The sequence below is a fragment of the Carettochelys insculpta genome, chromosome 26, assembly GCF_033958435.1.
Source record: "Carettochelys insculpta isolate YL-2023 chromosome 26, ASM3395843v1, whole genome shotgun sequence".
NCBI classification, from domain to species: domain Eukaryota; kingdom Metazoa; phylum Chordata; order Testudines; family Carettochelyidae; genus Carettochelys; species Carettochelys insculpta.
Window position 1 is genome coordinate 2,144,644 of NC_134162.1, and position 25,064 is coordinate 2,169,707.

The 25,064-nt window shown below is 69.2% G+C and overlaps 1 protein-coding gene across 2 annotated transcripts in view; it reads left to right on the forward strand.

The window, feature by feature from the left end:
* Window positions 1-25,064, forward strand: part of CELSR2 (cadherin EGF LAG seven-pass G-type receptor 2) — a 48,654-nt gene that overhangs the window by 7,311 nt on the left and 16,279 nt on the right. For both annotated transcript variants that reach the window (XM_074977584.1, XM_074977585.1), the window contains exons 2-23: window positions 3,980-4,612; window positions 6,881-7,103; window positions 9,118-9,233; window positions 9,840-9,928; window positions 10,452-10,609; window positions 10,956-11,119; window positions 11,444-11,569; window positions 12,359-12,525; window positions 13,346-13,531; window positions 14,225-14,338; window positions 14,779-14,953; window positions 17,110-17,251; window positions 18,733-18,853; window positions 19,678-19,861; window positions 20,353-20,454; window positions 20,835-20,929; window positions 21,250-21,459; window positions 22,714-22,897; window positions 23,242-23,385; window positions 23,685-23,865; window positions 24,066-24,233; window positions 24,329-24,455. In XM_074977584.1, the coding sequence (XP_074833685.1) occupies window positions 3,980-4,612; window positions 6,881-7,103; window positions 9,118-9,233; window positions 9,840-9,928; window positions 10,452-10,609; window positions 10,956-11,119; window positions 11,444-11,569; window positions 12,359-12,525; window positions 13,346-13,531; window positions 14,225-14,338; window positions 14,779-14,953; window positions 17,110-17,251; window positions 18,733-18,853; window positions 19,678-19,861; window positions 20,353-20,454; window positions 20,835-20,929; window positions 21,250-21,459; window positions 22,714-22,897; window positions 23,242-23,385; window positions 23,685-23,865; window positions 24,066-24,233; window positions 24,329-24,455 (3,809 nt within the window). The remainder of the gene's footprint in view (window positions 1-3,979; window positions 4,613-6,880; window positions 7,104-9,117; window positions 9,234-9,839; window positions 9,929-10,451; window positions 10,610-10,955; window positions 11,120-11,443; window positions 11,570-12,358; window positions 12,526-13,345; window positions 13,532-14,224; window positions 14,339-14,778; window positions 14,954-17,109; window positions 17,252-18,732; window positions 18,854-19,677; window positions 19,862-20,352; window positions 20,455-20,834; window positions 20,930-21,249; window positions 21,460-22,713; window positions 22,898-23,241; window positions 23,386-23,684; window positions 23,866-24,065; window positions 24,234-24,328; window positions 24,456-25,064) is intronic.

The window sequence follows — 25,064 nt, forward strand, 5'->3', positions numbered from 1 at the left end:
CCGTGCGGGGGGCATCTGGAGGTGGGTTGGGGACTGGCTGGGACCCCCATACCCCACACACAGCCCCCCTCCTGCCCACTGGCTGTTCAGAGCTTGGCTCCACCCCAGAGTCAGGGCTGATCCCTGGTGGCCCCAGGCAGCTGGACTGGGGGTGGGGGGCAGAGGTGGGGCAGGGGACCCAGTGTCTCTGGGAGGAGCCGGGGGGCAGGCTGGGGGCGTCCTGAGGGCAAACCAGACCTGATCTGGGCCGGGGAGCTGGCCTGGCTGAGGGGCCCGGATGGGGGAGGGGGGCGCAGCCGGGGGAGGGGCTGGTCTCTGCAATCGCCCTGCCCCTGGTTGGGGGGAGAGGGGGATGCCAGCAGCATCACCATGGAGCCCTTGTCTCCATGGCAACCCCCATGGCTCAGCCCCCCCCCCCATGTCCAGCTGCTGTGATGTCCCTGTGACTCCTCAGAGATGGGGGACGGGGGGGGTCCCCTGCCCCCCACCAGCCCCACGGCGCCTCCCCTGCTGCCTCCAGCCAGGGCCATGTCTCTCCCCCCAGCCTGGGGCCTTTGTCCAAGCAAAGAGCTGGAGCAGCAGGAACAAAAGCCTCTCCTGCGCTCGGCTCCTTCGCGCCACCATGGCAACCCCGGGGCAGCCCTTGCCGGGGGGCTGGGCACAGCTGGGCAGGGCGGGACCTAGGGCTGGGCTGGGCCGGGCTGGCAGGGGCTGCGGGTCAGGGAGGGGGCACCGGCAGGGCTGGGGCTGGGCACCCTGCCTGCGCCGGGCCCGTCTGGCTGGGCAGCGGGGGGCCGAGCGGGGCCTGGCACAGGCACAGCCCAGGCTGGGCACACGGGGACCTGCGGGGGCGCTCCAGGCAGGCAACGCGGCGACTCGCTGGGCAGGGCCAGGCTGGGGCGCATGTGACGAGCTCGCTGGGGCTCAGCAGCTTGCCCAAGGGCCTTCTGCCTGATCAGGGTGTGGGGCTGGCCAGGCAGGGGCCGGGCCCTGGGGCAGGGCTGCGAAGGGCCAGCCGGGCTGTGCCCTAGGGCCTGCCCCCTGCCTGAGCAAGGGGAAGAGCCCCAGCTTGGCCTTGTGCCAGCCTGGGTCCTCAGGCCCTGCAGCTGGAGGTGGCAGGGGGGTCCCAGCCTGGGCCTCACGGAGCCTAGAGGGGAGATGCTCTGCCTGTTGTCATGGCAGCCATTGTCCTTGCCAAACAATGAACAGAGCTGGGAAAATGTGCACATTGCGGTGGGATGGTCTGTTAGAGCCAGGCCCCAGCTCTGCTGGTGCCCCCACTCCCGACCCGCAGCCCCCCCAGCTCTGCTGGTGACCCCACTCCTGACCTGCAGCCCTGTGATGGAGTTCAGGGGTCCCCAAGCACTGCACCCCGGCCGCAGGCAGGAGTGACTCTCACTCAGCAGGTAGAACAGGAAGTTTCTTAGGCGACAGAGGCCGTTTCTCACAGAAGAGTCAGTGCAGCAATCAGAGACAGTCATTCCAACCCGTCCTGGGGAGAGGAGCCCGAGGGGTGCCCCTCTGGGGTGTAGCTTCCCCCTCGCCCGGCTGGCTGCCTTCCAGCTCCCTCTCCCCCAGCTTCTCACTGCCGCCTCCAGTTCAAACCCAGCTCGGCTCCTCCCTCCTCTTTGTTCAGGGCAGAGGTGTTACCTGCCAGCCTAGGTTATGGCCCCAGGGTCATCCTTAGCCGCTGGGAGCTGCTCTGCTTGTCTCACACATCCAGCCTGAGTCTCACACATGCACCCCCCACTCCATCACAAGCCCCCCCAGCTCTGCAGGTGTCCCCCATTCCCGACCCGCAGCCCCCCACCAGCTCTGCCGGTGCCCCCGTGTCCCGACCCGCAGCTCCACTGTTCCAGGCCAGGGGAAGCCCCTGGTGCAGGATGTGCCAAGGTGCCTGTGGGTTCTCGAGCTGGGGTCAGCCCCCACCTTAGGCATTCGGGGTATCTGCACTCCAGCCCAAGAGCCCTTAGTGCTGGGCACCCAGTGCCCTGGGTTTGCTGAGCCGGCAGCTGCCTGCTGCAGGCTGGCGGGGAGGGATGGGGGGAGCAGTGCCTGAGATGGGAACCACGGGGGATCGGGGGGACCCTGAGGCTAGGGAGGAAATTCCAGCAGCGGGGACAGACGGACAGGTCTGGCCGGGGCTGAGATTCCTCGAGTGGGGCCCCCACTGGTCAGGCGCCCCCCACCCCCAGGTCATTCTCTGCTGCAGCCCTGTTGGGGACAATCAGCTCTGACTGCCGGTAGGTCACAACCCTAGAGCATCCCATCTTCCTCTGGTTCCTTGCTGCTTTGGAAACATGACCCATGGATTGTAGGGGGCCTGGACCCAACCCAGCGTAAGCCCCGCCTTCACAGCCCCAGGCTCCGCCCACATGCTGCTAGGCTTTACCCCATCTGTGGAACTGACCCATGTTGAAACAGCCAGGCCCGGACTGAATGTGCCCAGCAGCCGTGAATGAGGGGAGTCGGGGGGCAGCTCTCTGCAGCCTCAGCTTTGGAGCAGCTTGTGGATGTGGCGCTGGGCTGCTGCCTGCGCGCTGCTCCGGGCCTGGCCTGGCCTCTGCCTGTGCTGTGGGAGTTTTGCTTTGTCTTTCCGCGAGGAAAGGCAGCTCCCAGAAGGGGTTGCTGGCTTAGCTGTTGCGGTCCCCCTGGGCTGCAGCCACCTCTGGGGGGGATGTGGACGTGAGTATCGGGGCGCAGCCCCCGTTCCTATGGAAGGTGCCTTCCCGTTGTTGTGTCTGGGCTGAGAAGACTGGGAGGCGGCTGTTGTCTGCCCCCGACGGGGGGCGGGGGAGGAGGGAGGAGGGCGGCTGTGCAGTCTAGAGGTTCGATCAGGATGTTGGTGCTGATTTCCTGGGTGACCCACATCCCCACACGGTGCCTCAGTTTCTCCAGCTGACAATGCGGGAGCGGCTCCGCATGCTCCGTTTGGCCCCTGCGGCCTCCCACTTGGGGCCTATTGGAAGCAGAACCTGTGTGCTCGCACTTGGTGGGTCGGGGGCCGGCCAGGCCCCAGGGCTCTGCCATGGGTCGGGGGCTGAGCTGGCAGGACATGTGGCTGGCACCTCCCGGTGGGGCTGTGGCAGCGAGTGGCACACTGGGCGCGTGGGGCTGGTGCCATGGGTGGCTGTGCTGCGTTGTACGACACAGCACTGTGGTGGGCCCAGGCCCTGGGGCTGGGGGCAGTACCGACTTCCCTTTGGCCTTGTCCACAGCTCTGGGGCAGGAGCCTTCTCCCGCCCCAACCCTGGGGCTGGTCCCAGGCCTGGGTTTCCCCCTCTGTCCTCAGGGGAGGGCAGCAGGCTGGGGTTGGGCCTGGAACGGGGCTTGGCCAAGGGGAAGGAGAGGAGCTGGCAGTGGGCTTGTGCTGGGGCAGTTCTGTGTCCTGCTTCTTTGGGTCTCCCCAGAGGTCTGGGCCCCACAGGATGGGGCTGCCCCCGTTTGCATGTAGACATGGGGATCTGGGCTCACTCTGGAGTCACACTGGTGCTGCATGGAGCAGAGATGGGCTCAGGCCCAGCTGTCTGGTCCTCCTGGGAGTTGCCCCACTCCCAGCCCCATCAGGGTCCCCGCATGACACGAGTTTGCCGGTTCTCAGAGGGCAGGTGTCGTCTTGCCGGATTCCCGCTCTCAGCCCCCTGCCGTCCGACGGGCCGTGGGAGGGTCTGTGGGAGGCGCAGGGCGCGCTGGCTGTGGCTGCCCGCGGCCCGTCGGCCGGCGTGGGGCTGAAAGCAGGAATCCGGTAAGACAACACCCGCCTTCTGAGAACTGGCAAACTCATCTCACACGGGGACCCGGATGGGCCCAGGCCAGGGGAGAGGCGAATGGAGCTGGGGCTGCTGCACCCCCTCCCCTTCCAGCCTGGGCCCCCCCCGCCGTTCTCCAGGTGGTGCTGAGCCCAGCGGGCGGGCGGGGGTGTCGCCCGTGGGGGGCCCGCCACGCCCAGCGGAGGCTCACCCCCCCTCTCTCTCGGCAGACGGCGCCCACAGCGTGGCAGCTCAGTGCACGCTGCAGGTGACGGTGGTGACGGACGAGATGCTGAGCAGCAGCCTGACGCTGCGCCTGGAGGCCATGTCGGCCGAGCGGTTCCTCTCGCCGCTGCTGGGGCGCTTCCTGCAGGCCGTGGCGGCCGTGCTGGGGGTCCCCCGCCCCCACGTGCTGCTCTTCGACGTCCAGGACGCCGCCGAGGCCCAGGCCGGCCCGGTGCTCAACGTCAGCCTCTCGGTGCGGGGGGCGGGCGGGCGCTACGTGCCGGCCGAGGAGCTGCAGGAGCGGCTCTACCTCAACCGCTCGGTGCTGGCGGGGCTGGCGGCCCAGCGGGTGCTGCCCTTCGACGACAACGTGTGCCTGCGGGAGCCCTGCGAGAACTACATGCGCTGCGTGGCGGTGCTGCGCTTTGACAGCTCCGCGCCCTTCCTGGCCTCCGGCACCGTCCTCTTCCGGCCCGTCCGGCCCGTCCGCGGCCTGCGCTGCCGCTGCCCCCCCGGCTTCGCCGGCCACTACTGCGAGAGCCAGCTCGACCTGTGCTACTCCCGCCCCTGCGGCCCCCGCGCCCGCTGCCGCAGCCGGGAGGGCGGCTACACCTGCCAGTGCCCGGCCGGCTTCACCGGTGAGTGGGGGCGCCCCCTGCTGGGCCCGGGCCCTGTGTTCCCAGTTCCACCCTCTGCCTGGGCCGGGCCTGCGCCCCCACTTCCTTCTACCCCCTCCTGGGCAGGGCCTGCGCCCCCATTTCCTTCCCCTCCGCTGGAGCCGGGCCTGCGCCCCCACTTCCTTCTCCCCCTGCCTGGGCCGGGCCCTGTGCCCCCACTTCCTTCCCCTCCGCTGGGGCTGGGCCCTGCACCCCCACTTCCTTCCCCCCACCTGGGACGGGCCCTGCAACCCCACTTCCTTCTACCCCCTCCTGGGCAGGGCCTGCGCCCCCATTTCCTTCCCCTCCGCTGGGGCTGGGCCCTGCACCCCCACTTCCTTCTCCCCCCCCGCCTGTGCCGGGCCTGTGCCCCCATTTCCTTCCCCTGCCTGGGCCGCGCCCTGCGCCCCCACTTCCTTCCCCTCTGCCGGGGCTGGGTCCTGCACCCCCACTTCCTTCCCCCACCTGGGCCAGGACCTGCACCCCCACTTCTTTCTTCCCCCGCCTGGGTCGGGCCCTGCACCCCCACTCCCTTCCCCCGCCTGGGCCGGGCCCTGCACCCCCACTTCCTTCTCCCCCCACCTGGGCCGGGCCTGCTCCCCTACTTCCTGCCCCTGCCTGGGCCAGGCCCTGCGCCCCCACTTCTTTCTCCCCCCGCCTGGGCTGGGCCCTGCATCCCCACTTCCTTCCCCCCACCTGGGATGGGCCCTGCAGCCCCACTTCCTTCCCCCCACCTGGGATGGGTCCTGCAACCCCACTTCCTTCCCCCGCCTGGGACGGGCCCTGCATCCCCTCTTCTTACCCTCTGCTGGGGACAGGCCCTGCGCACCCACTGCCTCCCCTTTGCCTGGGCCAGGCCCTGTTTCCCCTGCACCTGGGACACCCCCGGCTGTTCCTCTCCTGCCCACGCTCTCTCCCTCCAGTTCTCTGTTTGCACCCCCATCTGTCTGGCCCTCTCCTGCTCCCAACCCCCATATGTCCATCCCTGTATGTCCTTCCATTCGGCGCCTTCCTCTGCCCCCACCTGTGTCTCTCTGTCTGCCCCCCCATGTGTCCTTGCCCCCCATCTCCATGCCCTAGGCCCATCCTTGTCTGGCTCTCTACCCACCCCCAGCAACAACCTCTGTTGCTCCGTCCGTCTGTCTGTCTGTAACTGTCCCTGCCCCGTTTGACTGTACCTCCCCCCCGTCCGACCGATCCCGGCTGTGCCCTGTCCAGCCCCACCACCACCTGTTTCTGTCTAGCCCTCCCTACCTGCCTCCTTTACCCCCCTTTGTCGCCTGCAGCCCAGGGCAATGGCCCGTCCCAGGCCTGGCTATTGGCACGTGGCTGTGGGGCATCCCCCTGCGGCCCAGGGCCTAGGCGGGGTGGGGTCTCTGCCCCGGGAGCTGTGGGGGGCAGCCCTCCCTGCCCCTGCCCCTGCTCCTGCCCGTGGGGCTGCCTGGGCACAGCTCCAGCCTGCGGTCACAGCCACTGCTCCTTGGGCACCTGAGCCCCAGCCTGGCCTGATCTGCCCCCTCTTGGCAGTGGCGCGGAGGGGCAGGCTCCCTGGCAGGGACACCGCCGCCCCGGGGCCTCGCCTCCCCCCGCCCTGCCTGGCTGTGCCCTGCCATGGGGAGTTGGGGGACGTGGCGCTGGCAGGGGCTCAGCACCATGGACAGGGAAGCCAGGCCTGGAGGCGGGAGGGCCTGGGGGAAATCTGGCCCTGCAGCGAGGGGAGCTGAGGTCCTTCCCTGGCCCCCTCTCTGCCCCCAGCGCTGGCATGGGGCGGGGCGGGGCGGGGCTGAGGGCATATGGGGCCGTACGCAGTGCTACAGCCCGGGGCCCCTGTGCCAAGGGAGCTGGCTTGGGGGGGGGAGTGTTAAAGAGCCAGTTTTATAATCTCGCAGCCCGAGGGCACAGGCACCAGGCATGGCACAGCCCTGCTTCCCTTCCAGCGCCCGCCCCACAACCTGCAAAGGCCCAGGGCTCCAGCCAGCCTCTCCCCTCGGGGCCTGTGTGGGCAGCTGGCTGAGCCCCCGGTGCCAGGCCCGAGCTGCGAGTGGGGCAGGGGGCACCCACTCGGCTGGGTCGGGTGCCTGTGCCAGCACCCCAAGCCGGCGTGGTGGGGAGCTGGTGCCGTGCTGGGCATGCAGTGGGTCGGGCGCTGTGGGGCGCGGGGCGATTGGCAACCCAGGGCGGGTGCTGAGCCCTTCCCAGGGCCGGCCAGGGCCCATTCTGAGGCTGTGCTGGCCCCATGCCTGCCCCCAGGGGAGCACTGCGAGGTGAACGCCCGCTTGGGTCGCTGCACGCCAGGCGTCTGCAGGAACGGAGGCACCTGCACCAACCTGCTGGTGGGCGGCTTCCGCTGCGACTGCCCCGCCGGCGGCTACGAGCACCCGTTCTGCGAGATGCGCACCCGCAGCTTCCCCCCCGGCTCCTTCGTCACCTTCCGCGGCCTGCGCCAGCGCTTCCGCTTCACCATCACCCTCACGTGAGCTGGGGGCGCTGCCGGGGGGGGTCCTCATGGGGGTGGGGGCACTGCCGGGGGGGGGTCCTCATGAGAGCGGGGGCATTGCCTGGGGGGGGGTCACTCTCCACTGCTGGGGGGTGTCCTCATGGGAGTGGGGGCATTGCCCAGGGGTTGTCACTTTCCACTGCCGGGGGGTGTCCTCATGGGAGTGGGGGGCATTGCCCAGGGGGTGTCGCTTTCCACTGCCGGGGGGGACGACATCACCCTCATGCGAGTCGGGGGCGCTGCCGGGGGGTGCCCATGGACCCAGCCTGCCAGGCTGGCGGATGCCCCAGCAGTCCCCCTGCCTCTTTGCCGTGGGTCCCCCATTCCTCGCAGCCCCTCCCTGGTCCCCAGAGAGCTGAACCCCCCCGCCGCTGCTCTGGGCTCCTGGGTGAGTGGGAGCATGGGGCTGGCCCCTAGAGCAGCTCCTGTGGGGGGCGCCAGCCCTGCCCCGGCTCAGGCTCTGGGCTCAGGCTCTGGCAGTGGACCCTCAGCAGCGTCTTTGTTCCAAAGCCCAGGGCAGTGAGCCCCTGGTCCTGTGCCAGAACCGGCCATTGTTTGCCTGCCGGGGGGTCCCTACCAGGGAGTGCCTGTGGCTGGGGCCTGGGGAGGCCTTTCCCTTGAGCTTCCCATCCGCCCTCGCCCGGGGGGAGAGGATGATGCCGAGGAGCTGCCAAGAGATCACAACCCACATCAAGGGGCCCAGCCCCCTCCATAATCCCTCCAGCTCCAGCCATGGGCAGCTCACGCAAAGGGCTGAAGCTGCTTCAGCCCCGGCAGGGCAGCCGGAGCCCTTTGTCCTGGGTAGCAGCCGGGGGCTGGGCCAGAGCTCCGCCAGCACCCCCCAGACTGCTGGCCATGGGCGTGAGGGAGCCCCGTGTGCGGCCGCCCTGCCTGGGAGTGCGGCACTCAGCGTGGGGGGACCATCCTGCCTGGGCGGGGCTGGGGAACACACAGCCCCACAGAGCAGGGGTGTGCTGTGCTCTGTCCCATTCTCTGGCCCCAGCCCCTTTGCTCCCCGAGGCCGCTCCGTGCCCCCCAGCACCCCTAGTGTCCTCAGCCTGCCCCACACCCCAGTGCCCCCAGCCTGCCTTGTCTCCAGCACCCCCCAGCCCCTGACTCCCACACTGCCATGGCCCCAGCCCCCCCAGCAGCGCTGCTTTGCTCAGCAGTCCTGCCAGGCGCAGGGGGGCCGGAGGGGAGAGGCTGTGTGTGGGGGGTCACTGCCGGGCCCCTGAAGACCAGGCCAGGCGGCTGGGCTGAGAACGGGCTGCAGGATGGCCAGTGGGTGCTGTTGCCCCCAGGGAAGAGGCCAGAGCAGGCCTGCCCTAGAGCTGGGGAAGGGCTCGGGGCTCGGCTGGGCGTGGCGTGGGAAGGGCTGATTTTACTTTTAAAGCCAAGAGCACCTGGGGGCTGCAGATCAGCCTGGCTCCCTGTGGCAGACTGGTCTAATGGCCAGCGCAGGGACCGGGGCACCTAGCCCGTGCCTGGCTCTGAGAAGACGGGTGTCAAACGTAAGGGGCAGGATGCGGGGCGAGCAGGACCCCCGGGTGGTGTTGCTGACTGTACTCGTGCTCGCCCCAGGCCCTATCCGTGCTTCAGTTCCCGGGCCAGTGTTAGCGAAATCCCCCATTGGTGTTGTGTCGTCTGCCTGGCACACCTTAACTCTGCCCCAAGGATCACCTTAACTCTGCCCCGCCACCTCCCTTAAGTCTGTCTTACGGCTTGTCTGTGTCCCGATGTCATCTCCCCACCCTGGCCAGGTGCCCCATGCGCCAGTCACCCGGCCATGCTCTTGCCCAGGGACAGGCGGATGGCAGGAGATCCGGGGGGGTCGGTCCCTGGGGGCTGGACCATGGCTGGACCTTGACACAGAGTGACAGACCCCTGCTGCCCCCCGACTGCGGAGAGCCCTGGGGGCTGGCCGTGTGCCAGGGAGGCTGCGGCATTTGGAGTGTGCGAGGGTGACGCGATACCCTCTCCCCTTGGGCAGGTTCGCCACCAAGGCGCGGGACGGGCTGCTGCTGTACAACGGGCGTTTCAACGCCAGGCACGACTTCGTGGCGCTGGAGATCGTCCAGGAGCAGATACAGCTCACGTTCTCCGCAGGTGAGGCCTGAGCCCGGCTCCCCTTCACCCCTCAGCCCTGGGACCAGCTGCCCTTCAGCCCCGGGACCAGCTGCCCCTCAGCCCCAGGCCTGGCCCCCCCTTCACCCCTCAGCCCCGGGACCAGCTGCCCTTCAGCCCCAGGCCTGGCCCCCCCTTCACCCCTTCAGCCCTGGGCCCGGCTCCCCTTCAACCCCCTCGGCCCGGCCCCCCTTCACCCCCTCAGCCGCAGCTCCAGCTCCCCTTCACCCCCCTTGGCCCTGGGCCCGGCTCCCCTTCACCCCCTCGGCCCTGGCTCCCCTTCACCCCTCAGCCCTGGCTCCAGCTCCCCTTCACCCCTTGGCCCGGCTCCCCTTGAGCCCCGGGCCCGGCTCCCCTTCACCCCCAGCTCCCTTTGCCTCCCAGCCTCGTGTGAGGACCCCTGGGCTCACCAGCTCCCTACCCTTGTCCCGGCTGCCCTGGCTCCGGTGCCCAGCCCTACCCTGGCCCCCAGGCCAGCAGCTCCCCACAGACCCCTGTGCGCCCTGAGCCTGGTCCCCTCCCTGCCCCCCTCGTCCTTTGCTTCCTACCCCCGGGCCCTGCAGTGAGTAGCCTCCCCTGCTCCTCCAGGCGAGTTGACCACCACGGTGTCGCCGGCCGTGCTGGGCGGGGTGAGCGACGGCCAGTGGCACACGGTCCGGCTGCAGTACTACAACAAGGTGAGTGCCGGTGCCAGCAGCGCTGCAGGCAGGGCTGGGCGTCCAGGGCTTGGCAGAGGGGGCGGGAGGAGCTGAACCCCACAGGGGGGCACACGAGCTGCGGGCGCAGCTGGCGTCTGCATGGGCACCTGCAGCACGTCCCCGGCTGCCCCCTGCGGCTCCGCTCTGCCTGCTGGGCACAGAGCGGCGGGGTGGGAGCCTGAAGCCCAGCCGAGCTCCCTTGGGCCGGCTGCGTCCCGCTGGCCTCGCTCTGGTCCAGGGAAGCTCAGCCAGCCTGGCTCCCCCTTCCCCTGCGTCTCCATGGGGTCCATCCCCCTTGGGGGCACTGGCCCTGAGGCTGTCTCTGCACTGCTTTCCCCACGGAGAGCGGGTCCGTCTCGCAGCCCCGCTGGCCCGGAGAGCAGCCCCCAGGCACTGGCGGCTCTGGCAAGGGCTGGCTGGTGTGAGCTCCCCGGTGGGGGGGACCGGCCCAGCACGTCCCCTGCCCCCCCCCCCGGCCGCGGCTCTCACGTTCTCTCCGCAGCCCCTCGTGGGCGAGTCGGGGGCGCCCCAGGGCCCCTCGGAGCAGAAGGTGGCCGTAGTGACGGTGGATGACTGCGACGCAGCCGTGGCCCTCAAGTTCGGAGCTGTTCTGGGCAACTACTCCTGTGCTGCCCAGGGGACACAGTCGGGCACCAAGAAGTAAGAGACTCACAGGTGGCTCCCAGCCCCCGGGTGGGTCAGTCTGGGGCGCCCTGGAGCGTGGGGCCAAGGCCAGACAGGGTCTTAGCAGCTCTGAAGTCCCTCTCGGACCCAACCGGCTGCCCCCAGCCTGCCTTGCCCTGCTCTCCCTGTGCCCCTCACTCCCGACCCACAGCCCCCACAGCCCTGCCCTGCCCTCCCGGTGCCCCTCACTCCCGACCCGCAGCCCCTGCTAGCCCAGGCAAGGGCTGGGGAGCCTTTTCTGGTTTCTGGCTCAGGGGAGTGAATGGGGAGGAATCGCGCGCCCCATGGCCAGGTCCCCCCTGACTGCATGCCCACGGCACAGGTCCCTGGATCTGACGGGCCCCCTGCTGCTGGGTGGGGTCCCCGACCTGCCCGAGAGCTTCCCGGTGCGCAGCCGACACTTCGTGGGCTGCCTGCGGAACCTGCTGGTCGACGACCGGGCGGTGGACATGGCCGACTTCATCGCCAACAACGGCACCGAGCCCGGTGGGTGCTGGGGGGCTGGGGGCTCGGGGGGGGAGGAGCTGGGTGGCTGATGGGGGAGGGGCAGCCTGGAGGAGGGGCTGGGGGCCCTGTGCCTGGTCGCAGGCCAGGTGTGGCAGGGGATGGGCCAGGCCAGGCCGGTCCGGGCCGATGAGGTGCCTAGGGGAGAGGGGCCAGGTGTGCCCAGGTGGGCACGTTGGGTTCTAGGCACCTCCACCATCCTGCGGGGGGGCTGCTCATGGCTGTGCCACTGCTGGAGTCCCCCAGCCCCTCCCCAGTCCCTGGGGACCCCCGTTGGCCGGGGCTGAGCCGGGCTGTCCCCCGCAGGCTGCTCTGCCAAGAAGAACGTCTGCGAGAGCCACACCTGTCACAATGGGGGCACCTGCGTCAACCAGTGGGGCTCGTTCAGCTGTGAGTGTCCCCTGGGCTTCGGGGGCAGGACCTGCAGGCAAGGTAGGGGCAGGGGAGAGGGCGGGTGGGGGCAGGCGGGATGCGTCTCCGGGAAGGCAATGCGCCGCGTTCGTTGGAGGTGCAATGGCGAGTGCATGTGACACACACACACACACACACACACACACACAGAGGCGAGGTATGAGTGGAGCCAGGCACCGCTGAGCCGGTGCTCCGACGGTGACGAGATCCGGGGTCCCCCGGCAAGACGCCCAGATTTGTAGTAGCTCCCCTGTCTTGCGAAGTCATCACAGCCGCCTGTAACCCGCGTGCCTGGGTGTGGGTCGCCGGGTGTGGAGTGGCGCTTAGCCCGCGTCACAGGGAAAGAAGGGTTCTCCCCTCCGGCCTCAGCCGCACTCTTGGTGGCTTTTCGCTCACCCTGGGGAGGCGTCTGCACTGGGCACCAGAGGTCCCAGGTTCGAGTCCGCCTCTGGGCAGTTGCTTCCAAACAACACAGAGCCCTGTTTCCAGAGCAGCGTCTCCAACAGCGTCACACACACACACGGGCACAGCAAGCAGCTGGAAGACTGACAATGATTTGTTAGGTGATGAGCTTTTGGGGGGCAGACGCCAGTGGAACTGGGAGGTCAGGCTGGGGGCCTGGCCAGGAGGCTGCAGCCAGGGGGTGATGGGGGGAGCAATGTGGGGCTGTAGGACAAAGCCGGGTGGGGCCATGGCAGGTGTCACAGAATTGAAGCTGCTGCCCGAGTGCGGGGCCCTGCCCAGCCTGGGGTGGGGCACGGAGGGTGTGGGGGGCAGAGCGGCCTCGGCCTGAGCTGGAGTCTTCTGCAGAGATGGCAAATCCCCAGCGGTTCCTGGGCAGCAGCCTGGTGGCCTGGAGCGACCCAGCCCTGACGCTCACACTGCCCTGGCACGTGGGGCTGATGTTCCGCACCCGGCAGGCCAGCGGCATCCTCCTGCAGGCGCTCGCCGGGCAGCGTGGCACTATCACCCTGCAGGTGGGCGCGGGGCACGGCCAGGGGCATGAGGCTGCTGTGGTGGAGTCGCCCAGCAGAGGAGCTGTGTGGGGGGGGCAGGGCCCGGCGGGGGGCTAGGGGGGAGGAGGAGGAGGAGGAGGAGCAGTTCCTGGTGGGGGGCTAAGTTAGGGGAGGGGGCAGTGCCCGCCAGGGGGCTGGGGGGGGCAGGTCAGTGTCCGGCGGGGGGCTAAGTTGGGGGAGGGGCAGTGCCCAGCGGGGGTTTAGGGGGGCAGGGCAGTGCCCGGCGGGGGGCTAAGTTGGGGGAGGGGCAGTGCCCAGCTGGGGGGCTAGGGGGGCGGGGCAGTGCCCAGCTGGGGGGCTAAGTTGGGGGAGGGGCAGTGCCCAGCGGGGGGCTAGGGGGGCGGGGTAGTGCCCGGCGGGGGGCTAAGTTGGGGGAGGGGCGGTGCCCAGCAGGGGACTAGGGGGGTGGGGCAGTGCCCAGCGGGGGGCTAAGTTGGGGGAGGGCGGTGCCCAGCAGGGGACTAGGGGGGTGGGGCAGTGCCCAGCGGGGGGCTAAGTTGGGGGAGGGGCAGTGCCCAGCCAGGGGCTGGGGGGCAGGGCAGTGCCCGGCAGGGGGCTGGGGAGCAGGGCAGTGCCTGGCGGGGGGCTAAGTTGGGGGAGGGGCAATGCCCAGCGGGGGACTAGGGGGGCAGGGCAGTGCCCAGCGGGGGGCTAAGTTGGGGGAGGGGGCAGCGGGCAGGGTCCTCTCCCGGAGCCCCAGGAAGGCAGGAGACGACGTGCTTCCCCCCGGGCTGCGAGAGGCGCCCACCCGCCCAGCCCCTCTCACCTCCCGTCCCTGCAGCTGAGCGAGGGGCAGGTGCTGACGCGCGTCTCCCCAGCGGGTGGCCCCGGCTGGACCCTGCGGCTGCCCCAGGCCAAGGTGAATGACGGGGACTGGCACCACCTGCGACTGGAGCTGCGGCGCGGGCGGGCCGGCACGGGGGCAGGGGGCCTCGCTCTCCTGGCCCTCGACTACGGGCAGCACCAGGTGCGGGGCAGGGCTGGGCCTGGGGCGCGCAGCGGGGGAGGTGCTCCAGGGCTGGGCGAAGGGTGGGGCAGGGGGTGCAGGGTGGGCCGGGCTGGGGGGTGGGTGGGGGTGGGGGTGGGGCGGGGGTTGCAGGGTGGGCCGGGCTGGGGGGTGGGCGGGGGTTGCAGGGTGGGCTGGGCCAGGGGGAGGGGGAGGTGGGGGTGGGGGTGGGGGTGGTCGCTGTCATTTTCTTAAACGTTGAATTGGTTTCTTCACATTTGAACTGGATTTTGGAGCCGCTAATGGAGCCGGGCTGAGCGCAACAGAGCCCAGCTCCGCCGGTGCCCCTCGCTCCCGACCCGCAGCCCCTGCCAGCCCCAGCTCCGCCGGTGCCCCTCGCTCCCGACCCGCAGCCCCTGCCAGCCCCAGCTCCGCCGGTGCCCCTCACTCCCGACCCGCAGCCCCTGCCAGCCCCAGCTCCGCCGGTGCCCCTCACTCCCGACCCGCAGCCCCTGCCAGCCCCAGCTCCGCCGGTGCCCCTCGCTCCCGACCCGCAGCCCCTGCCAGCCCCAGCTCCGCCGGTGCCCCTCGCTCCCGACCCGCAGCCCCTGCCAGCCCCAGCTCCGCCGGTGCCCCTCGCTCCCGACCCGCAGCCCCTGCCAGCCCCGCCCTGGGCTGCCCCAGCTCTGCCAGGCTCTCTCTGGTCTTGGGCAGGTGCAGGAGGACGTCGGCAGTGAGCTGCAGGGGCTGGTGCTGCGGAATCTGAGCGTGGGCGGCGTGGCGGGCGCGGGCGGCGAGGTGCAGCAGGGATTCCGCGGCTGCATGCAGGTACGGGGGGTCGGACCCTTGTCTGGGGCCCGGCTGGGGGCAGACAGGGGCAGGTGGGAGCAGCCCCAGGGCCAGAGCAGCCCCCTCCATCCTGTCCCGCAACAGGCACCTGCCAACCTGAGCCCCTGGCGAGGCCGTGGCTCCCTCTCGTGGCCAGTCCTGGCAGCTACAGCCTGTTCCAGACAGGCAGATTTCCAGCCCTGCGGCTGGGTCTGGGGCAGAGCAGGAAAAGGGCAGAGGAGGGATGGCGGAGGGGGAATCCCAGCCCCTGCCGGGGGGTGGGGGAGGGCTCCAGGCTCATGCTTAGGGGGCTCCACATCCCATCTTGGGGGGGCTCCAGGCCCATTTGTGGGGGTGGGGGGGTCCTGGGCCCCTTTGCTGGGGGGATCAAGAGAGGGGACCAATGCCTGGCTCCCGGGGGCCACCTTGTGCCCTGGCAGGGGCTGCAGGTCGGTGAGACGTCAGCCACTGCTGTGGCCCCGAATGTGAACCAGGCTGAGCGGGTGAATGTGGAGCACGGCTGCAGCATCCCCGACCCCTGCGACTCCAGCCCCTGCCCGGCCAACAGCTACTGCAGCGACGACTGGGACAGCTTCTCCTGCAGCTGCGACCCCGGTGAGAGCCCCGTCCTGCAGTGCTGTGCCGGGGGGGGGCGTTCCCGTCCTGCAGTGCTGTGCCGGGGAGGGGGCGTTCCCGTCCTGCAGTGCTGTGCCGGGGGGGGGGCGTTCCCGTCCTGCAGTGCTGTGCCGGGGAGGGGGGCGTTCCCGTCCTGCAGTGCTGTGCCGGGGGGGGGGCGTTCCCGTCCTGCAGTGCTGTGCTGGGGAGGGGGCATTCCCGTCCTGCAGTGCTGTGCCGGGGGGGGGGCGTTCCCGTCCTGCAGTGCTGTGCCGGGGAGGGGGCGTTCCCGTCCTGCAGTGCTGTGCTGGGGGGGGGCGTTCCCGTCCTGCAGTGCTGTGCCGGGGGAGGGGGTGTTCCCATCCTGCAGTGCTGTGCCGGGGAGGGGGCGTTCCCGTCCTGCAGTGCTGTGCCGGGGGAGGGGGTGTTCCCATCCTGCAGTGCTGTGCCGGGGGAGGGGGTGTTCCCATCCTGCAGTGCTGTGCCGGGGGAGGGGGTGTTCCCATCCTGCAGTGCTGTGCCGGGGGGGGGCGTTCCCGTCCTGCAGTGCTGTGCCGGGGAGGGGGCGTTCCCGTCCTGCAGTGCTGTGCCGGGGAGGGGGCGTTCCCGTCCTGCAGTGCTGTGCCGGGGAGGGGGCTGTTCCCCGTCCTGCAGTGCTGTGCCGGGGAGGGGGCGTTCCCGTCCTGCAGTGCTGTGCTGGGGAGGGGGCGTTCCCGTCCTGCAGTGCTGTGCCGGGGAGGGGGCGTTCCCGTCCTGCAGTGCTGTGCTGGGGAGGGGGCGTTCCCGTCCTGCAGTGCTGTGCTGGGGAGGGGGCGTTCCCGTCCTGCAGTGCTGTGCCGGGGAGGGGGCGTTCCCGTCCTGCAGTGCTGTGCCGGGGAGGGGGCGTTCCCGTCCTGCAGTGCTGTGCCGGGGGGAGGGGGCGTTCCCCGTCCTGCAGTGCTGTGCCGGGGGGAGGGGGCGTTCCCCGTCCTGCAGTGCTGTGCTGGGGAGGGGGCGTTCCCGTCCTGCAGTGCTGTGCCGGGGGGAGGGGGCGTTCCCCGTCCTGCAGTGCTGTGCTGGGGAGGGGGCGTTCCCGTCCTGCAGTGCTGTGCTGGGGAGGGGGCGTTCCCGTCCTGCAGTGCTGTGCCGGGGAGGGGGCGTTCCCGTCCTGCAGTGCTGTGCCGGGGGGAGGGGGCGTTCCCCGTCCTGCAGTGCTGTGCTGGGGAGGGGGCGTTCCCGTCCTGCAGTGCTGTGCCGGGGGGAGGGGGCGTTCCCCGTCCTGCAGTGCTGTGCCGGGGGGGGGGCGTTCCCGTCCTGCAGTGCTGTGCCGGGGAGGGGGCGTTCCCCGTCCTGCAGTGCTGTGCCGGGGAGGGGGCGTTCCCGTCCTGCAGTGCTGTGCCGGGGAGGGGGCGTTCCCGTCCTGCAGTGCTGTGCCGGGGGGGGGGCGTTCCCCGTCCTGCAGTGCTGTGCCGGGGGGGGGGCGTTCCCGTCCTGCAGTGCTGTGCTGGGGGGGGGGCGTTCCCCGTCCTGCAGTGCTGTGCCGGGGAGGGGGCGTTCCCGTCCTGCAGTGCTGTGCCGGGGGGGGGGCGTTCCCGTCCTGCAGTGCTGTGCCGGGGAGGGGGCGTTCCCGTCCTGCAGTGCTGTGCCGGGGAGGGGGCGTTCCCGTCCTGCAGTGCTGTGCTGTGGGGGGGGCATTCCCGTCCTGCAGTGCTGTGCTGGGGGGGGGGCTGTTCCCCGTCCTGCAGTGCTGTGCCGGGGGGAGGGGCGTTCCCCGTCCTGCAGTGCTGTGCTTGCGGGGGGGGGGCGTTCCCCGTCCTGCAGTGCTGTGCTTGCGGGGGGGGGCTGTTCCCCATCCTGCAGTGCTGTGCTGGTGGGCGGGGAACCCCACTGCCTGGCAATCCCAGTGCTCCAGGTACAGGATCAGCTGTGCCCCATGTGCAGCTCAAGGGGATTTCCCCACCTGCCCCAGCCAGACTGGGGAGCTGTTGGAAGCCAGGCCCATGTCTCTGGGGCTGATCACCCACAGGGACACCCCAAGGCTGCCCCCTCCTCCCAGCACCCGGCCCCGGCCCCGGCCCCGGCCCCAGCCCCGCGGTCGCTCCCCGGGCTGCGCTCGCTCCCCGCCGGCAGGGGGCGGTGGCAGGACACAGAGCACCAGACCTCTGCTCCTCCCTCAGGTTACTATGGAGACCGCTGTGCCCACGTGTGCACCCTCAACCCCTGCGAGCACCAGGCCGTGTGCACACGCAAGCCCAGCGCCCCGCACGGCTACGCCTGCGAGTGCACCCCTGGCTACTTCGGCCCCTACTGTGAAAAAAAGTGAGATACCGGCCGTGCACGCGTTTGTGGGCGTGGGCGTGCGTGGGCGTGTGCATGCGTGTGTGCACGTGTGTGTGCATGCGTGCACGTGTGTGTGTGTGGTGGTAGTGGGGGTCCCCAGGCCCTGCCCCCCACCCGCAGCCAGACGTGACTCACTCCACAGGGAGAACAGGCGGTTTCGAGGCGACAGGGACACAGCGTAGCACAGAGGTGTCAGCACAGGACCCAGCCGTCAGTACCATCCAGCTTGGGGAGAGGGGCCTAGAGGGGGTCCCTGAGCCGGGCCCTGGCTCCCTTCCTCCCTCTCCAGCCAGCCCAGACTGCCCCACTCACCAGCCCAGTTCCATTCATACCAGCCAGGGCCCTCCTGCTTCCCCCGGAAGAAAGGCGTCGCCTGGCTGGCTGGGTTGCAGAGGCCATGGAGGCCCGTTGTGTACACGGGGGACATCATCACATCGAAACTCCCATCACCAGCTATGCTCTGATGCTGGGCTTAGGGAAACTGAGGTGCCCAACCGGTGCTACTACATGGCTTCAGGAAACAGGTGCAGCCTAACTAAGGGAATTCCCACATACCCCACTTTGTCCCAGGGGTGTCTGCAGAGCAGGTGTTTGGGTAGGTGTGTTGGATGTGCACACAGTGCAGGTGTACACTGATTGTACACTGGGTGTGCATGCAGTGCAGGTGTACGATGGGTGTCACGGGATGTGAACACAGTGCAGGTGTATGATGGTTGTCGCTGGATGTGCATGCAGTGCAGGTGTACAATGGTTGTCGTGGTATGTGAACGCAGTGCAGGTGTACAATGGTTGTCGCTGGATGTGAACGCAGTGAAGGTGTACAATAGGTGTCGCTGAATGTGAACGCAGTGCAGGTGTACGATGGGTGTCTCTGGATGTGAACGCAGTGCAGGTGTACGATGAGTGTCACTGGATGTGCATGCAGTGAGGTGTACAATGGGTGTCGCGGGATGTGAACGCAGTGCAGGTGTACGATGGGTGTCACTGGATGTGAACGCAGTGCAGGTGTACAATGAGTGTGGCTGGATGTGCATGCAGTGCAGGTGTATGATGGGTGTCACGGGATGTGAACGCAGTGCAGGTGTACGGTGGTTGTCGCTGGATGTGAACGCAGTGCAGGTGTACGATGGGTGTCGCGGGATGTGAACGCAGTGCAGGTGTACAATGGGTGTCGCAGGCTGTGCATGCAGTGCAGGTGTACGATGGGTGTCACTGGATGTGAACGCAGTGCAAGTGCATGCAAGGTGTACGTTGGGTAAGAGTGCTGTGCAGGGGCAGGCAGCACATACCTAGTGTCCAGTAGTGCATTCGGGCACTGCAGTGTGTGTGCAGTGAGTGTGCCAGGCATGTGTGGGAGCCATGACCACAGGAAGTGGTGCGTGGCACAATGGAGGCAGGTGAGAGCAGGGCCCAGCTCGTGCAGTGCCAGTGCTGGAATGAAGCCGGGGCTCTCTGCACAGGATCGACGAGCCGTGCCCACGGGGGTGGTGGGGGCACCCCCTGTGTGGCCCCTGCAACTGTGACGTTGGCAAAGGCTTCGACCTCGACTGCAACAAAACGAGCGGGGAGTGTCACTGCAGGGTGAGTGGGGGAGAGACCACTGCGGGTGCACTGGGGGGTGCAGGCTGTGGGTGGGAGAGACCAGTGCAGGGCCACTGGGTGGTACCAGGGAAGCTGTGGGACAGACCACTGCAGGGGCACTGGGGGGTGCAGGCCGTCTGTGGGAGAGACCAATCTGGGGGCACTGAGGGGTGCCAGGGAAGCTGGGGGAGAGACCACTCTGGGGGCACTGAGGGGTGCCAGCCAGCGGGGGAAGAGGCCACTGTGGGGTGCCAGGCCAGGTTGGGGAGAGACCACTGCCGGGGCACTGGGGGGGTGCCAGGGAAGCTGGGGGAGAGACCACTGCGGGGGCACTGGGGGGTGCCAGGGAAGCTGGGGGAGAGACCACTGCGGGGACACTGGGGGGTGCCAGCCAGCGGGTGCGATAGAACTGCTGGAAGGTGCTGGGGACCCAGGGCTCAGGTCCAGGGCTGCTGGGCGGGCCTGTGTCAATCTGCACTGGGGCCAGCAATTCCCCCGAGGCAGTTTGGGGCCCAGGAGCACTGGGAGTTTTGCCCTCGGGGGCACTGGGGGGGTGTCCGGCCGCTGGGCTCTGGTGGTCTGTGCCCCACACCTGGGCTGCAGACAGCCAAGGGGCAGGCAGTGGAACGTGGCTGTGTGGAGGTCCATGCCTGAGCAGAGTTTGGCAGGTCTCAGTGCATCAGTGCCACCCATGGCACTACCCAAGGGAGGACCAGCGGGGGCAGGGGGGCGGCGCCAGCCACGGACCAAGGGTCGACTGTTGGGGCTCAGCCCCCGGGCTGCCTGCTTGCCCTTGGGACTAGTGGCCTGAGTTCTGCTCCCAGGAGAATCACTACCGCCCGCCCGCCAGCGACTCCTGCCTGCTGTGCGACTGCTACCCCACCGGCTCCCTGGCGCGGCTCTGCCACCCCGAGACGGGGCAGTGCCAGTGCAAGCCGGGGGTCATCGGGCGTCGCTGCGACCGCTGCGACAACCCCTTTGCCGAGGTCACCGCCAGCGGCTGTGAAGGTGGGTCTGGCCCCCAGGGCAAGGTGGGGCTGGGTGTGGTCCCCGCCTCCCGGTTCCAGGGGCCCAGCACCACTCAGGATGCCAGCAGACGCTGTGCCCAGCATGCAGCTGTGAGTGTGGCACGGGGGGGCACAACCCCCGCAGGAAGTGGGGGAGTTGCTGGGGGTGGGCTCACGGGGCAGTTCCACCCCCGGGATTGGAGGGTGGAGCTGTCAGTGTGAGTAGGCGGCTGAAGGGACTGTAGACCCCCAGCTGTGGATGCCCTGCTCTTCCCTGGCCCTGTGCCCAGGCTTCTGGGCCAGGGGGTGGTCCACGGCCAGGGAGATGGTCCGCCCCCCCTCCCTCACGAGCCATGGACCTGCTGGTGCCTGTGCTGTGTGGGCCTGTGACAGCTGGCTCTCACGGGTGTCCCGTGCCCCGCAAGCCCCACCAGGCTGCCCCACACATTGCTCTCTGTGCCCCTCACACTGACGGGCCTCTCTGCCGTGCAGTGAACTACGACAGCTGCCCCCAGGCCACGGAAGCCGACATCTGGTGGCCCCGCACCCGCTTTGGGCTGCCCGCCGCCTCGCCCTGCCCGAGAGGGTCCTTGGGTAACTATGCGCCTCCGCGAGGGGAGCGGGGCCGGGTGCGCCCCTACCCACCTTCCCGCCACAGCTGCCCCGGGGCGCTGCCGGGCCCAGCAGCAGGGGAGGGGCCTGGGGGGGGTGATGACTCGTCCAGCGCAGGGGCGGGGAAGGGGGTCTGGGGGACACCGAGTGGCGTGCAGGGGGGTGGGGAGGCAGGGGGCGCTGCCTGGCTTAGCGTGGGGGCGACCTGGCGGGGCGCTGACGGGCCCAGCGCCAGGGGGAAGGGGCCTGGGGGACCCTGAGTGAGTGGCCCGCGTGGGGGTGGGGGGCCTGGGGCGCTGCCTGGCCCAGCAGCTGGGTGGGGGAGGCAGGTGCCTGCGCTGAGCTGGGCTCTCCTCCCGCAGGCACTGCAGTGCGGCACTGTGATGAGCACAGGGGCTGGCTGGCACCCAACCTCTTCAACTGCACCTCGCTGCCCTTCGCCCGGCTCCGCAGCCTGGTGAGTGGCCACTGCCCAGCGCCCGCAGAGCCAGAGCCAGAGCAGCTCGCAGCGCGTGGGCCAGTCTCCGGGGTGAGGCCGGGGTGCAGCGCCTGCTGGGAGTGGCACCCGGTACTGGCAGCCCCGAGCACTGGGGCCTCCCTGCGCTGCATTCAGTCTGCAGGCCCCCTGCTCCCCGCCCCGAGCCCCAGGCTGAGCTGGGTCCAGGACCCCTCTGCCCCGCGCCTCCCTGTGCCTGGTGCCGAGGCTCGGGGGCTGTGGCCAGCCTGAGGCCCGCCTGCCCCCCGCGCCTGGCCCTGAGGCTTCCTTGCCTGGCTCAGGCGGAGCGGCTGCTGCGGAACAACTCGCGCCTGGAGCCGGGGCTGGTGCAGCAGGCGGCCCTGCAGCTGTACAACGCCACTCGGCACACGCAGGACTACTTCGGCAGCGACCTGCGGGTGGCCTACCAGCTCTGCGCCCGTCTGCTGCAGCACGAGAGCCGGCAGCGGGGCTTCGGCCTGGCCGCCACGCAGGACGTCCACTTCACCGAGGTGACTGCGGGCTGGCGGCTGGCAGGGGCTGAGCCACCTGTGCCCAGGGAGGGAGGAGCCCTGCAGCTCCGATCCCAGCACGGGGGGGGCTGGTGGTCTGAGGACGCTCCCCTGTTGGGGCCGTGGGTGTGCTGGTGGGGCAAGCTCAAGCAGGACCTCACGCCAAGCAGCTGGCACAGGGACCCAGGAAGGGATCTGGGCGCTCGGGGTCTGACCTGGCAGTGCCACGCGTGTTCGGGCCCCTCCGGGGCTGGGTGCAGGGTGGCTGGCAGTCAGTGATTCTTACAGGGTACAGGCCAGATGCGGGTGCAGGTACGGCTGGGAAGGGCGTAGGGCTCCCACCCTAGTCGGTTGGTGCTGCCTGTGCAGGGCACCCAGGGGCGATTCCCCCAGCTGGGGAGATGGGGCTCGGAGGGTCCCACGGGGTCTGATGCAAGGGCAGGCAGGATCCAGCCTGTGGCTCCCGGGGACCCCTCAGCCAGACCAGTGGCCGGGGCTGGGCCCTTTGCCTGGCTGCCCGGTGCACCCCTTGTGGGGGGGACTTCGTGCGCTGCCCCCACAGTCATCACAGTTTCTGTTGGCTGGAAGTCCACCAGTGGGAGCTGTGATGATGGCGCTGGAAGTGGGGCAGCACATGACGTCCCCCAGTGCCCCGTGCCTGGCTCCGAGGCACATGGCGTTGCCTGGGGGGCTGCTGGCCTGGACCTGCCCAGGTAAGTGCCTTGTGGCCAGAAAATGCACCTGGCACCCCCCACCCCAGGTCAGCACCCACCCTCTGCAGCCCTGCCAGCTCCCTTCCAGGCCTGCACCCCGATCCCCTCCCCTGACCTCCCTTCAGCACCCACCACCACCCCATGCCTGCACCCCCTCTGCCTCCTGCACCCCGATCCCCTCCCCCCGCTCCCTTCGGCACCTGACCTCCCTCCCACACCCGCACCCCCTCCATAGAAAAGTGCAGCCCTTGGCCACTTACCAAACCTTGGCGTGGCTCCATCAACAATTACTGCCCACCCCGGTCTAAGGCCAAGCAGGTCCCAGGCTTTGGTGGGCATCCCGGGGCCAGCAGGTACTACAGGGATGGAGAGCTGGGTCCGTGGGATGGGGTGGTCCCAGGACAGCCAGTTACCCAGGGGACAGGCGGGTCCCAGAGCCCCTGACTCCACAGTGCTGGGCCCCCCATGGCCACCAACTCACCACTGTGCCGTACTGGCCTGCACTCTGGGCCCGGCTCGCGCTGACAGTGTCCCCCTGCAGAACCTGCTGCGAGCGGGCAGCAGCCTGCTGGAGCCCAGGAACAAGCGGCAGTGGGAGCTGATCCAGCAGACGGAGGGCGGCACGGCCTGGCTGCTGAAACGCTACGAGGATTATGCCAGCACCTTGGCCCAGAACCTGCGCCAGACCTACCTGAGCCCCTTCACCATCGTCACACCCAACATCGGTGAGGGCTGGGCCGACGGGGCGGTGCCTGGCTGCCACAGGGGGAGGGGCCTGCTCAGGGGGCGTGGCCTGACAGCCACTTGGGGGAGGATCTTAGGCAGGGGCTGGGGACTGACAGCCACCTGGGGGAGGGTCTTAGGCAGGGGGCAGGGCCTGGCAACTACCTGGAGGAGGGTCTTAGGTAGGGGCTGGGGCCTGACAGCCACCTGGGGGAGGGTCTTAAGCGGGGGGCGTGGCCTGGCAACCACCTGGGGGAGGAGCTTGGGCAGAGCAAGGGGCCCTGCTACCACTTGTGGGAGGGGCCTGGTTCTTGGCAGCCCGGCCCTCATGGGTTCTCTCCTGCAGTCATCTCCGTGGTGCAGCTGGACAAGGTGAACTTCGCGGGGGCCAAGCTGCCGCGTTACGAGGCGCTGCGGGGGGAGAAGCCCCTGGACCTGGAAACCACCGTCATCCTGCCTGAAGCTGTCTTCCAGGCCCCCACGGGCCAGCGTGAGTGAGCGGCGGTGCCCACGTGGGGTGGAGCTGAGCGACCCCGGTGGGGAATCCCGGGTGGAGGGAGGGAGGGCTTGGGGGCAGCCCTGGGCTGAGCAGGGGCTGCAGGTCAGGAGTGAGCGGGGTTAGGGGGTGCCCTGGGCCGAGCTGCAACCCACTGTCGCCCTGGGGTGCTGTGGCACAGGCTGGCCCGCACCTGGCACCACCTGCCTGCAGTGCTGCTCCTTGCCTGGCTCTGTGTGGCCCTGGTGGGGCCAGGTCCCACCCAGCTCCCATGTAACCTCTTCTCCCCCCAGAGCCCCCCCCGGGCAGCGCCAGGCAGCCCCCTGGCTTGTCGGAGAAGGAGCAGGCGCTGGTAACCCGGCACAAGAGACACCCGGAGCCGAGCGAGGGCCAGGCCGTGGCTAGCGTCATCATCTACCGCACGCTGGCGGGGCTGCTGCCCCAGCACTACGACCCGGACCGGCGCAGCCTGCGGTACTGCCGGCGCTGGGGGGGCAGTGACGATCCCCGTTGGGCCCCAGCCAACCTGCCCTGTGCCTGGCATTCTGCAGGGGAGCCTGTGGCAGGCAGCGGGGGTTGGCGGTGCAAGATGGGGCGGAGGCGCAGGGGCAGGCGGTGGGGAGCGGCAGGTGCGGCCGGGGCTCTGGGTCTGATGGCGCCAGCTGTTCCCGCAGGGTGCCCAAGCGGCCTGTCATCAACACGCCGGTGGTGAGCCTGAGTGTGCAAGAGGAGCCGGCGCAGGCAGGGCGGGTGCTGCGCACGCCCGTCACCGTGCAGTTCCGGCTGCTGGAGACGGAGGAGCGTGCCAAGCCCATCTGCGTTTTCTGGAACCACTCCCTGCCGTGAGTACCCGCCCGGGCTGGCCCAGCCCTGCCCTGGGCGTGCTGGGGCTTGCGAGTCCTCAGCCCCACCCCGACTCCGGCTCTCGTCTCCCCAGGCCTGGCGGGACGGGCAGCTGGTCGGCCAGGGGCTGTGAGCTGCTCTTCAGGAACCAGAGCCACGTCACCTGCCAGTGCGGCCACCTCAGCAGCTTCGCTGTGCTCATGGACATCTCCAGGAGAGAGGTGAGTGGGCGGGGCCCCAGTGCAGGGGGCAGAGCCATGGGCACAGGCTCACAAAGTGAGGGGCAGGGGAAGGATCCCTGTGCACAGGGCACAGAGCCGTGGGCCAGCCCACCAGTGGTGGGGAAAGTACCAGAAAGTTACTTGAGTAAAAGTACAGCTACTCTGTAAAAATGTACTGAAGTGAAAGTCAGAGTATCCTGGAAACCCACTTGGGTAAAAGTACAGAGGCGTCGCTTCTTCATTGTACTCAAGTATCCAGAAGTAAAAAGTAGCCGCCTGTGGAAATCTACGGTTAACCCCCTGAGTGATTGTAGAGCTCCATTTACTTTTCATATATACGTACACCCCCGCACTCCATGTGCGCACGTGTGTGTGTGTGTGTGTGTGTGTAGTTTGGTGTTTTGCTATAGTCCTGTTGGTGCTTGGATGAAAGCCACAAGGTGAGTGAATCTTTAATTGGGCCAAATCTGGTTGGTGAGCGAGAGCCTTTGGATCTCCTCAGGGTTCTTCTCCGCGTCTGTGAAGCTCAGAAGGGCAAATCTCTCACTCATTGAAAGTGCAGGTCACAGCCCTCACACCTCATCTCAAGAAGTCCTGTGGCACCTTACA